The 13,656-nt window shown below is 45.7% G+C and overlaps 1 protein-coding gene across 1 annotated transcript in view; it reads left to right on the top strand.

The window, feature by feature from the left end:
- SLC2A12 (solute carrier family 2 member 12) overlaps positions 1-13,656 on the top strand; it is a 90,691-nt gene that overhangs the window by 56,221 nt on the left and 20,814 nt on the right. Inside the window, exon 4 of the mRNA XM_040429172.1 lies at positions 10,036-10,168. Coding sequence (XP_040285106.1) covers positions 10,036-10,168 — 133 coding nt within the window. The remainder of the gene's footprint in view (positions 1-10,035; positions 10,169-13,656) is intronic.

Here is a 13,656-nt window from a genome sequence, read left to right as displayed (position 1 = left end):
AGGCAAATATCAGAGGAGCCAGAGGTATTGAGGAAACAGAGGAGGTACTTATGAAAGCCATAATCAAGGATATAAAGCCAGACTTAGGTTAATGGGCCTTGGTGAAGAATTGCTATATTCCAGGATCAGACAGAATTAGAGTGCTAGCTCCTGTGCTGCGAATCCTGTGTTTTACACTCTGTAATTACTCTGCTGTACTGAATTGCCTGCATCGACCGAATTGCAAAATCGACTGTATGCTGAGGAACTGCGTTTCCAATATTGTCTCTGCCTGCAACCTACTAAAGTTGAAGTTCTGTTTAACACCGCGTTTCCTCAAATTATTTCCTGCATCCGCAAACGGCGTGCCACCGTTTACTTGGCACTGGCGTCACGAACTATTCCTACCTATACCTGCCCTTGCAGAGAGTCAGCTGTACCAGGTTAGTGTATATTGCACTACTACACCCAGAAACACCTACTACGCACAACTTGAGTACACTGCATTATCACTGTAGGGAGCTTATTACTCATGAGAGCAATCAGAAGAGAGTATATGCGGACACGAAGAGCGAGCATCGGACGTCACTGGGCTTGGCGCATGCCCAGTGACGACGATGAAGCTCCTGCCCTCAGTCTCCAGCAAATCGCACTGGCGCAGCCCTCAGTGGGTACTGCCTCTGCGCGAGACTTCGCTCGGCCGTCAGGGAGGGGGAGGAGAGGGATGAGACGCTGTGGGCGGTTAGGGATTCTGGAGGAAGGCGTTTTGGGCACTGTAAGAGGGGCGTTACTGGGCACACAAAGGGGAACATAACGCCCCTCTGGGCACCTTCAGGGTTAATTTGCATAATTATAAAAGTTGTTTTTCTGCAAAACTACTGGACGGATTACAATATAGAACAGCACAGCCGATTCAAGGTAAGCTGTGGAGCATGACTGGTTTAAAATCCGAATTTGGGTTATGAGAGGTGACAGAATCCCTTTAAGACTCCTGGACTCCACATCATTGGCTGGGTTTAAAAGTTTTAGCTCCCAGTCATATCTAAGAAACTGATTAAAGGTCTCTTTTGAGGTCTGCACCCCGCAGTTGGGCATTGTAGACAGAGAAGCTTTACAACCGGTGATGATTTTTAGGTCAGATGTACCAATGACAAACAAGCAAATTCTCATTTGTTGTTTTATCGCTGGAGACAATGCTAACACTGTGAATGATCATCCCAGCAATTATTGGCCTATGTAAATGGCCTTACAATTCAAGCAAAAATGACAATTTCAGTATTGTCAAAATTAAACCCCATGAAGTCCATGAAAGGAGGAGAAGGTTGCAGCTCCTGTGCCCCAATCCTAAATCTATCCCAGGAAACACAACTGACATTTGCTAGTTACAACACTGCTGTCCAGTTATGTGGCCAGACACCAAGGCCCTGATGGGATTGAAAATTCTGCACCCTCTATTAGGGTGGCCAATGGCTTCACCCAAGAAAGCTGGAACTCACCGACCACGCCCCAAACCAATAAACCACGCCTACCTCAGGGGCCTGATGAGATACACCCAAAATTATTAAAAGAGCTTAGTGGTGAGCTGGCAAAACCGTTAACAGATTTATTTAACCAATCATTAGTAACAGGAGTCGTCCCGGAAGATTGGAAATTGGCAAATGTCGTGCCCATTCACAAGAAAGGTAGTAGGGAGGAATCGAGCAACTATAGACCAGTGAGTCTGACATCAATAGTAGGCAAATTAATGGAAACCCTATTAAAGGATAGGATTGTGGAACATCTAAAATCCCATGGATTGCAAGATGAAAAACAACATGGGTTTACTTCAGGGAGATCATGTCAAACAAATCTTATAGATTTTTTTGACTGGGTGAATAAAATAATAGACGGTGGAGGTGCAGTAGACATCGCATATCTAGATTTTAGTAAGGCTTTTGACACTGTCCCACATAGAAGACTTATCAATAAACTGCAGTCATTGAGCATGGACTCCCATATTGTTGAGTGGATTAGGCAGTGGCTGAGTGACAGACAACAGAGGGTTGTAGTCAATGGAGAACATTCAAAACAAGGTAATGTTACCAGTGGGGTTCCACAGGGATCTGTACTGGGACCGATTTTGTTTAATATCTTCATAAGTGATATTGCAAAAGGCCTCGCTGGTAAGGTTTGTCTTTTTGCTGATGACACAAAGATATGTAACAGGGTTGATGTTCCTGGAGGGAAATGCCAAATGGAAAAGGATTTAGGAAAACTAGAAGAATGGTCAGAACTCTGGAAACTGAAATTTAATGTGGATAAGTGCAAGATAATGCACCTGGGGCGTAAAAACCCAAGGGCAGAATATAGAATATTTGACACAGTCCTGACCTCAGTATCTGTAGATAAAATCACCTTCTCTGCGGTGTGGCAGTTTTTTGTTAAGCCGCCGGAGGAGGTGAACATTTGCCGAATCTGTGTGCAAAAGGTGAAGAGTGGCCAGGGTGCCAATTTTGGCACTACGGCCCTGCATCAACATATGCAACGTCACCATAAAGTGGCCTGGGAGAACCGTGGCTCCAATGTGTCAAGGCTCCACCACCTCAGCCGACGGGAGCTGTCTGTCCTTCTCATAATCTACCGGTCCTGATGCTCCTGCTCCTCATCCTCCTACTCCTCATCAGTCATTTCGTCAGCAATCGATCACCGAAGCGATTGCCAAGAGACAACAGAATGCGTGCACTCATCCAACGGCGCAGAAGCTTAACATGCTCCTGGCCAAGTTGCTGGTACTGCAGTCCCTCCCTTTCCAAGTGGTGCACCTTTCAGAGAACTGATGGCTTGTGCCGAGCGATGGTGGAGAGTCACAAGCCATCATTTCTTTGCTAAAAAGGCAGTACCAGCCCTGCACAAATATGTAGAACAGAAGGTGGGCCAGTCCTTGAGCCTGTCTGTGTCTGCCAAAGTGCACGGCAGCACCGACGTGTGGAGCTGCAACTACAGTCAAGGACAATATATGTCCTTTATGGCCCACTGGGTAAATGTGGTTCCTGCCCAGCCAAACCAGCAACTTGGCCAGGTGACGCCGCTTTCGCCTCCATGTTCTCAAGCCATTGGTCCTGCTACAATGTCTGCCTCTGCCTCCTTATCCTCCACCGTGTCATCAGCCTCCACTGCAGGGACAATTCACAGTGCTCCTCCAGCATAACACATGTGCAGGGCACGGCGGTGTCATGCTGTTCTATACCTCAATTGCCTGGGCGAACGAAGTCACACAGGGGAGGAACTGCTCCGTGTTCTTCATCAAGAAATCTAATCCTGACTTTTTCCGTGACAACTCAAAATCGTAACCATGGTGACCGACAACGGGAAGAACATGGTGTCGGCACTGAGTCAAGGAGGGCCGAGCCATACGCCCTGCATGGCGCACGTGTTCAATCTGGTTGTCAAGCTGTTCCTGAAGTCTTCCACCCATCTACAAGACATCCTAAACATGGCCAAGAAACTTTGCACGCACTTCAGCCACTCGTACACCACAAAGCACCCCCCCCTTGATCTGCAGCGGAAGAACGGCGTCCCCCAACATAGGCTGATATGCGACGTTTCCACCCGTTGTAATTCCACCCGACTATACGAACAGAGAAAGGCCATAAATGATTTCTTGATGATCCCAGCGGACAGAAGTACTCCCCTGTGTAACTTCGATGTCAGCCAGTGGCAGCTCATGGGTGACACCTGCCATTTGCTCAGGCCCTTTGAGGATGCCACGTTATTTGTCAGGACTATGGGATGAACAACGTCATTCCACTGCTTCATATCCTGAAACAGATGCTGGTAAATCTGGCTGGTAAGGGGACTGGAGATGAGGCACTTACATCTCACAGCCATATGAGCCCTGTGGGGGCTGAACTGGAGGAGAAGGAGGACATTGGAGCACAAGCAATGTAGTGAAATGGGTGGTTTTTCTACACAGGTGACAGGAGAGGAGGAGCAGCTGGAGGAGCAAGAGCGAGATGAGGAAGACGAGGCAGATGACCTAGACACACCATGGCAGCATACAGTGGAGATGTAGGCATGGAGTCCCTCCGAGTCACTTGTGCAAAAGGCCCGCTGCATGCTCATTTGCTTGGGTAGTGACAGCCGAATTGTCACCATTCGGGAGAGGGATCACTTCTGGCTCTCCACCTTGTTGGACCCTCACTACCGGTCCAAAATGGGGGCCTTTTTTACACCCACTGAGAGGGAGGACAAACTGAACTACTATAGAGACATCCTATGTAGTCAGTTGGCCGCTGCCTATCCGCGCCATCGTCCATCCTCTCGCAGGTCTGACCGGGGGGCTCTCTGCACTCTCGTTCCAATGATATGGCTGCTGTGGCAGGGTGGGGGGGGGGGGTAGAAGCAGTATCAGCTCCATCAGCAGCAGCTTGAGTCTAGAGTCGATGATGAGCAGCTTTCTTAGTGAAGAAACTACTCACCAGCAGCAGCAGCTAGACCTAAAGCACAACCTGAACTAGAAGGTGGTGGCATACTTGGACAGCACCCTGCCACCCCACATTGAATATCCGCTGGACTACTGGGCAGCCAAACTGGATTTGTGGCCTCAACTGGCCGAGTTTGCCCTGGAAAAGCTGTACTGCCCGGCCAATAGTGTGGCATCAGACCGGGTGTTTAGTGTGGCGGGGGTCACAGTTGTCCCAAGGAGAACTCGCTTGTCAAAAATGTGAAGAGACTTACCTTTAGTCAAGATGAATCAGGCGTGGATCAGCCAGGATTTCCACCCACCAATGCCTGATGCACCAGATTAGATCATCCATGCTGCCTCACCCAACCTTTGACAAAAGAGACCATTTTTTTCAGGTTACCTGTCTCAGCTACTATTCTGATGCTGCCACCCGCCTGATGCCACACATCTGATGCCAAGTGCTCCTTCTTACACCCACCATCGTCAGCGGGTACTGTTATTGCCACCCACCTCCCCACTCGGTCACCGGGTCACTCTGTGGTTTTATGCTGCTGCTGCCACCTCCACACTATGTAACCCTGCCAGTCTGTGGCCTCCTCATGCTGCTACTGCTGCCACCTCTATACTAAGTCACCTTGCCAGTCTGTGGCCTCCTCATGCTGCTGCCACCTCCACACTATGTCACCTTGCCAGTCTGTTGCCTCCTCATGCTGCTGCTGCTGCCACCTCCACACTATGTCACGTTGCTAGTCTGTGGCCTCCTCATGTGGCTGCTGCCACCTCCACACTCTGTCATTTTGCCACTCTGTGACCTCCTCATGCTGATGCTCCCACCTCCACACTCTGTCACCTTGCCAGTCTGTGGCCTCCTCAAGCTGCTGCTGCCACCTCCACACTGTCACCTTGCCAGTCTGTGGCCTCCTCATGCTGCTGCTGCCACCTCCACACTATGTCACCTTGCCACTCTGTGGTCTCCACATGCTGCTTCTAACTCAACACTATGTCACTGGGTCACTCTGTGGCTTCCTCATGCTGCTTCCACCTCAACACTATGTAAATGGGCCACTCTGTGGTCTCCTCCTGCTGCTGCCACCTCCCCACTATGTCACTGGGCCACTCTGTGGACTTCTCAAGCTGTTCTCCCACATTCACCACTCCATGACTGGGCCACTATTTTGCCTTTTTTGCCTGGTTGACATCATCATTTATTTGACCCTTCTTCTGATCTGTCAGAAGGAAGGAAAAATGAGACGCACAAGGGATCCTGTCTGTGTAGCTGCTGTAAGGCCTGTATGGTCCCATCAGAATTGGCTTATGATTTTGTAGCCAAAAGCAGGAGTGGGTACAAAACACAGAATACTTGCAAATATTCCATTCACGTGTCATCTCTGTTTTGGATCCACTCCTGTTTTTTTTTTGGCTTTAGCAATACTGATGGATTACTAACCAAATACTGACCGAGTGAAGGTGGATGCTCAACAGACAGACAGGATCCATTTTTTTGGAGGGTTATTGTTCTGACGGATCAGAGGAAGGGCAAAATAATCAGTGACGTCAACAGAAACTTACTGCTGACACCCTCTCCACTCTGTCAGGGGGGCTCTACTTGTATAAGCGTTTAATAGAACAGGTTCTGTAGACATCTATGTGGAATCAGCTGACAACGGTGTAAAAGGAGTGCGCTCTTTCACACTACAGTAGGATCTTGGCCCTCTGCACGGTTCTTTATACCTGGTGCTAACATCGACCTGTAAGGCTGAGTTCACACTTGAGTTATTTGGTCAGTTTTGGCCCTATAACTGCCCAAATAAGTGAAGTGTGCAGTGATTCTAAGAGCGACGCCTGTCATGTGCGTGTCATATTGACTCACAGTATTGTTTCACTACCACAGCAGACTCCCTATGCATGTTACAGCAAGGTACAGTGTTCTATACCACTATACAGACTCTCTGCAGCCAGGAAATAGCCGGTTAATAAAGTGATTCGCCACAAATAAATTCGGATCAAATCGAATCTTTTTTTCGGAAGATTCAGCAAACCGGCCAAATCGAATTTTTGAGAAATTCGCTCATCTCTACTAAAGATAGAAAATACTGTATAAACCCCAAAACTATATTGTCTCACATTGCAATCCAAACTTATCCAAAAATAGATGAAGAATTCTTCTATATGCATCCTAAGAGGTGAGCCATTTCTTCCCTCCTTCTTCTCACCAGGGTGTGAGGCAACTAGTCTGACTGCTGTGCATTGGAGACAGTGAACATTAAACCCTGCCTCCTTAGGCCCCCTTATGTTTCACTATGTGAACCCAGCCATACACTTTCAGCAGAATCAGCGAGCTCAAAACATGTCCACATGGAACAGAATGCAGCCAGCACTACACAGGCAAAGATCCTAGAACAACTGTAGGGAAGTCTGTCTACCTGTGCCTGTTCCTGGAATAAGACCATCAAGTGGTGCACAACACAGGGGTTGCAGAGTGTACCCCCAACCCAATTCTTTGAACTTCAGTTGCTGGGTGAAAATCATTCATTTAACTAAAGAGAAGTGTTCATTGAATATTTAAAACAGGAGCCTTCTTTCTTGTTACAAATCTATAGGTTGGCTGAGCCATCCTCAATGGTGCATTAGGTGACCGTCTATTCTGACTACCCTTACACCCTGCCCTGTTACAAGTGAAAGGTATTCTGCTAAGAAAAGTATATTATAATTAGAGATTATTCATTGTATTTATACATTAGGCCACATGCCCCTAGGGGTATATTGATGGTTAACAGGTTAAAGGGGTTGTATGAGATTTGAAAAACATGGCTGTTTTCTTCATGAAGCAGTGCCACCCCTGTCCGTGGGTAATATCTGGTATTTCAACTTAGACCCACTGAAGCAATTAGTGCTAAGTTGCAATACCACACACAGCCTGAGGGCAGATGTGGCACTAGTTTTAGAGGAAAGTATATATTTTTTTATCCTGCACCACAACTCCTGTAAATTGCTAAGTCTTTTGCCACGATTCTTTAGCTTTATTTTAACACAAGGGACCCTCAGAAAGTGTCACAGTAGGTTGAGCAACACAAGTAGGCAAGGATAACAGAAATAGGCTGGGCCAGCAATAGCTTACTGCAGTGCAAAATACCGCCCCAGCAGAACCAAATGTCACAGTGCAACGCAAAATACTGCCCCAGCAGAACCAAGTACTACAGTGCAGCACAACATACTGCCCCAGCAGAACCAGGTACTACAGTGCAGCACAACATACTGCCCCAGCAGAACCAGGTACTACAGCGGTGCACAAAATTAATTATGAGAGCATCAGATTGTTATGCACCTGGCGGTGGCCATGAGGAGGGCTCACGTGGCCTACTGGGTATCGGCCCAATGGGAAATTTCCCTGTAGGGTCTATGACCAGTCCACTGAATAATAAATAATTGTTACTGTGTATACTGCCCTTATTAGTCAATGCTAGAAAATTACTGCCTGATAGGAACACTAAGACAAAATAATAAACTTTATTATTTTATTGATTAAAACCAGAGTCAAAGACTCATAACTCAAAAATATCAGGCTAGGGTATATCCGCAAGGTGCGGGGAAGAGATATACAAGTTGCATTTGTGTCTCCTATCCCTAAATATATTGCTAGGGTATAGGAGGGTGTTATCTCTGAACCCTATTAAGACTTGGTAACACCATCAATGTGCTGGGGGATTTTGAAATCAGACCCCGACGTTGGGCATTTGCTGACACAAAATCCTTTTATCACCTATCGTCGGAATTGCAATTTAAGAAACCGTTTGGTCCACAGTTTGTATGTGGCCCCAAAACCAACCAAGTCGTGGCTGAAAAATGATGCCAAAGGCACGTTCCAATGCGGAACATGCTCCTTCTGCAAGTACATAAAGAAGGTCAAAAATTTCATTAGCACCAGTACAGGGGCGACCTATGGACTAAGATCTTTCATAAATTGCAAATCGATAGGAGTGATTTATCTCCTCACTTGTACATACAATATATCGGCAAAACGAAAGGTGAATTCAGAAAGAGGATTGGTGAACATCTTTCTGACATCAGGAATGAGGCGGAAGCACCAGTCGCACGTCAAATGAATGAGTGCCATGCTGAGGAAGGGGCACGAGTTTAATTTCAGGGTATTGAACAAATTACACGACCCATACGAGAGGGTGATGTGGACACCTTATTATTACGTAGCTCAGTGGATATTCAGGATGCAAACTGTGAAACCGCAGGGTCTAAATGATGCAGTTTTGTATGCATGTTTCATCTCAGGTGATGTCTTATCCCTATACAGGATATAAAGCTACATGGCGTATGATATACTGTGTTACAGTGTTGTGTAACAACTTTACCACACATAATTCCTTGGGTTTATGTCTGTTCTAACCTACGGATGATCCATATAATGGTCATAAGTAACAAATGGGCATATACCATGTTTGTCCACAACTTTGTACACTATGTTTCTGCATATAATCCAACAGTGTATAGATGCAACCACCACCCCTACAGCCTCGCAGGTTATTTTCCCTGATACAATGTGCATTATCCCCAACCTCATGATACATATCGAAGATGCTGTATGTGACATCTAATCCCTTAGATGGATCACAATAACAAATATGTCTACAGTGAAGTACATAATTGCTACTTTCATCCGCCAATAGGTTCCCCCACTTATGTGGTCGCTAGTAACAGCAACACTACCCAGCATCGCCACTGTAAACTTCTGTTGGGTGCCGCACAGCGGGAGGAGCGGTGTGACACACCTCCGCTGTGATTGGCTACCCTCTGTGACCGCGCTTGCTGGGGGAGGAGTTAGAGCTATTTAGAGCTGGCGTTTGGGCGGCCGGTACGGCCGTCACAGCGCCGATACACTGCGACCCTGCATGCCACTCTGTGCAGGGATTCAACTACTATAATACTAAATTACCTCCTCTACCTGCTCCTGATGAAGTGCGGGTATACCACCGCACAGAAACGCGTAGAGCAGGGGTAGTGAGATATAGGGCTGCACTCAGGGATAGTGTTACTATCGGAGGTGTCCAGAGTGGTTAATCAGCTGTTTCCACCTGGACTCCTGCCGATCTATTCATACACACCATAGTACTATCCCTGTGGTGAGCCCCTGTATAGAAGTGATAGGATACTGGACAGTATACCTACCTTGTGTCTGAGGAGGTGTCTATGTCCAGATTCTGAGTAACACTGATGTGCACATTGACGGTGTTACCAAGTCTTAATAGGGTTCAGAGATAACACCCTCCTATACCCTAGCAATATATTTAGGGATAGGAGACACAAATGCAACTTGTATATCTCTTCCCCGCACCTTGGGGATATACCCTAGCCTGATATTTTTGAGTTATGAATCTTTGACTCCGGTTTTAATCAATAAAGTAATAAAGTTTATTATTTTGTCTTAGCGTTCCTATCAGGCAGTAATTTTCTATGGCCAGTCCACCCCTGGTTATTAACTTTTGGAAATAATCTTGTTACATAGAAAGTGTTAATGATAAATCGACTATTAACAGTATTGTAGATTTGGCAGTACACTAACTTATCTTGTTTCTTTTTTTTCTGGCTTTTAATGTGAACAGAGACTCTTGGCCTTCCATGGATGATTTTTAGTTACGCTGTTATGAGCATGGCGTCTCTGCTGTTTGTTCTAATGTTTGTTCCAAATACAAAGGGAAAGCCATTGGAGGAGATTTCAGTGGAATTAGCAAACAGGTAAGTTTGCTTGTCCTCTGCTTACAAATGACATTACAAAATGACAAAATCTTGAAATACATTTCTTTTACCAGGTTTGAATCTTATAGTTTCACAGCATGTTTGACAGGTTACAGCAATTAATGGCATCAATTAATACAGTTGTTTATAGTAACCAATGAAAAATCAGCTATCGTTTTATAAACTGTGCTGGAAAAATGAAAGCTGCACTGTAATTGGTTGCTGTGGCAACAAGGGTAGTTTTTCTATTAAAGGGGTTATCCCATGATTAATGTAAAAACTGAAAATCAGACATCATATAGTACACAACAATCCCTTTCTAACAAAGCTAGGACCAGCCCTGTACCTCACATGGATCCAGAGATCTCCCCATTCATTGCTCTGCTAGATTTATATCAAGCTGACAGCTCAAGGGAGTGTCTTTCCTGCTGCTGCTAGGGGGGCGTGTCCATGCTCTCCCTATCATCACAGCTCAAGGGGAGTGTCTTTCCTGCTGCAGCTAAGGGGGTGTGTCCATGTTCTCCCTATCACAGCTCAGGAGGCAGTTGAAGGATGAAACTGAGCATGTGCGGCAGAACAAAGAAATAAGAAAAAGAACAAAAAGCAGGTGGCACTATACAGATACATTTTATTGAATAATTAAAAAAAATTCATTTCATGTAATTACAAAAGTATTCAGATCCAGGTGATGGTTTGGAAACTGTACAATATTTTCATGGAACAACCCCCTTAACTAGTTTTGATAAATGAAGCCCATTACAGTGGTCACTCAAGAAACAATATTAATTTGTTCTAGGACCACCACTAAATACTTGATAACATTTGAGACGATAACTATGCCACTGAATTTAAGCCCATTCACCTCAATAGAGCTGACCTGTAATACACACAACTTACGGACAGGTGCAATGCTGTTTCTGGAAAGAAGCAGCCACATTTTTCTAATCCTGAACGACCCCTTTTACATCTTAGCTATGAGCCTTTTAAGTAAAGCATCCTGCTGTATTGGATTCTGACAGTGCAGATTAGTCTCCTGTACAGACAGGGGCGGACTGGGAACTTAAAGTGGCCCTGGAAAATAATAAAATAGTGCAAAATACTATCCAATAAGAACCATATACCACAGTGCAGCACAATATATTGCCCAAAAAGCTGTCCCTCTGTGGTGGCCATCAATAGCTGCCATTTTCTGCCCTCTTCCTCCAGTTGTCTCTTATTAAGATATGAAGCAGGGGGGTTGGGAGGTGAGGTGCAGGCCACAGCTGTTGAATTCAGGAGGACATGTGCGGTCGCTGATCAGGTACATGAGTACCTGATTCTCACAGTGTTAATTACCACTGATAGCTCATTAATTATGTATTGGCCTATCGGCAGAGAGGAGGGCTTGGGTGGCCCCCTGAGGCATCGGCCCACCGGGAAATTTCCCTGTAAGGTCTATGGCCAATCCGCCCCTTTGTACAGACCACTAGTATCTACCTCTGCAGAGACTGCTGGGAGACACAAGGACATGTAAAATGAGAAATCAATACAATTCTCACTGCAGCTCTGTATTTCAGAAAACCGAACAAAAATTGCACCTGGCCGTAACGTGTGAACTTAGCAGGCGATGAACTAAGAATCAGATCACACCTCAAATCGTAGTAGTTGTTTTTCATCTTGTAGCTAACCAATATGATATTCCAGAATACTCTTGCAGTATATTTATATCAATGACTTTTGTGGGATTTATTTTAAGAAGTAAATATAAAAGTTACATTTTAAGTAGGTTCATTTTTCCAGTGATTAGAATTGGATGCATACCTACGTATATATGTATTTAACGGTACCTATGAAATTGTAGCTAACCATGCGAAAAATCGGATTTCTATAGTAATGAATCACTCTTATTTAATTATTGTCATTGTCTGTCTTAAAACACCCATTGAGGTCACTGCCACCTGTAAGTCTATCTAAAGAGAAATGTAAAAGTCATGTTCTCCATACCAAAAAACAGGTAACAGTCATCTACAGCCTCCATGCAAAGTATTTATATTGTAATCAACATTGCTAGAATTGTAAAAAATAAAGAACAAATAAAAATGCAAATAAAAATGCAAACAATATGTACTTAATACACTATAGAGTGAAATGAATTTTACATATTAAGGGATAGCTATTGTTAGTTAGATCCCAATATGTACAGTATCCATATTACTAATTTGAAATATCATGATCGTAGCAATAAAAATTATGGCCACCTCATACATAAATCAATATACCATGATTGTCTCATTCATAAATACTGTGACACAGTGAGAGGTTTGGTCTGGGAAAACAGGTATTTTCCTCCCAGCATGTGCTGCTGGGCTGATTTACAGCCAGGTGAGGTCAAATACTGGACCGGATTTTAAATGCCGGTCCGGGTTTTGGCAACACCTGGCTGTCCTTAAATAGGCAGCTGGTGTCACGGCTGAGGATGGGGGAAATCCTCAGCCGTGCGGTGACGGAAGATGTCCAGTCGCTACTCGCCAGGAACACAGAATCAGGGAGCAGGTCACCTCCTGTTGCGTCCCTAACGCTGACCCTGTCTCCTACCTGCATAGGCCGACCTTGATGGTAGGAGGACCCATGCGCAGGAACCTCGGATCCCTGACTTACCCTCCGACCGGTCCCTGGGCTAAGGAGCAGGGTAAGACAACCCACTCCTCCTAGGCATGGAGGAGCAGGAGTTTCACTGGCCAAGCAGCATGAAGAAGGGGGGTACATAAACATGACTATGGATAAGATAGGTGAACCAAACAGTTCCACACAAACCTGTCTCAGCCTTGCTGACTGGAACCCATGCTAAGGAAAGGCTGTCCACACAGACAAAGGTAAACAGCACACACATAAAGACACACAGGGGCCAGGACATCCATAGCTGCACAAAAACCAAAGACACAAGACATCAACAACACATCACGGAATTAGAATTTATGACCGGAAGGGTGGCCCTTACAAGAAGATGGAAATCACAGGAGGCTGCAACAGCAAAGCATGACTGAAGCAACCTACTGAGCCATGCCAAAGAGAGAGGCTTTATAGGCCTAAGAGGCCACACCCAACGGTCAGACACACCCAGTGACATCACACACACTGGGAAGGGAGTTAACCCTTCCAGCACCACAGGAAAGGGAAAACACCAACTTAAAGGAACAGTGTCCAACACAACAAACACACTGTGGTTGTTGCCGCAGGCAACGACATGGGTGGCAACCGTGTCCTGGGAGTCCCCCCTAATGCCGGGACACTGCCACCACATGTACACAACGACAAACGTTGCCACGGGCAACCACAGTGCAGGAAAGGTGTCCTTGCACACCACACACTACACAGAGAGCACACAGACAAACGCCAGTGCATACATACACGCACACAAACTCCAAAGGGACCGCACACATACCTGTTGTCCGCGGCAACCGCACTTGAGGCAAACAACATCAAGCCTCAAGCTGCGGTTGAAACAACAA

This window comes from Bufo bufo, chromosome 4, assembly GCF_905171765.1.
Source record: "Bufo bufo chromosome 4, aBufBuf1.1, whole genome shotgun sequence".
Taxonomy (NCBI): domain Eukaryota; kingdom Metazoa; phylum Chordata; class Amphibia; order Anura; family Bufonidae; genus Bufo; species Bufo bufo.
This window is presented reverse-complemented; position numbering and strand designations above follow the sequence as displayed.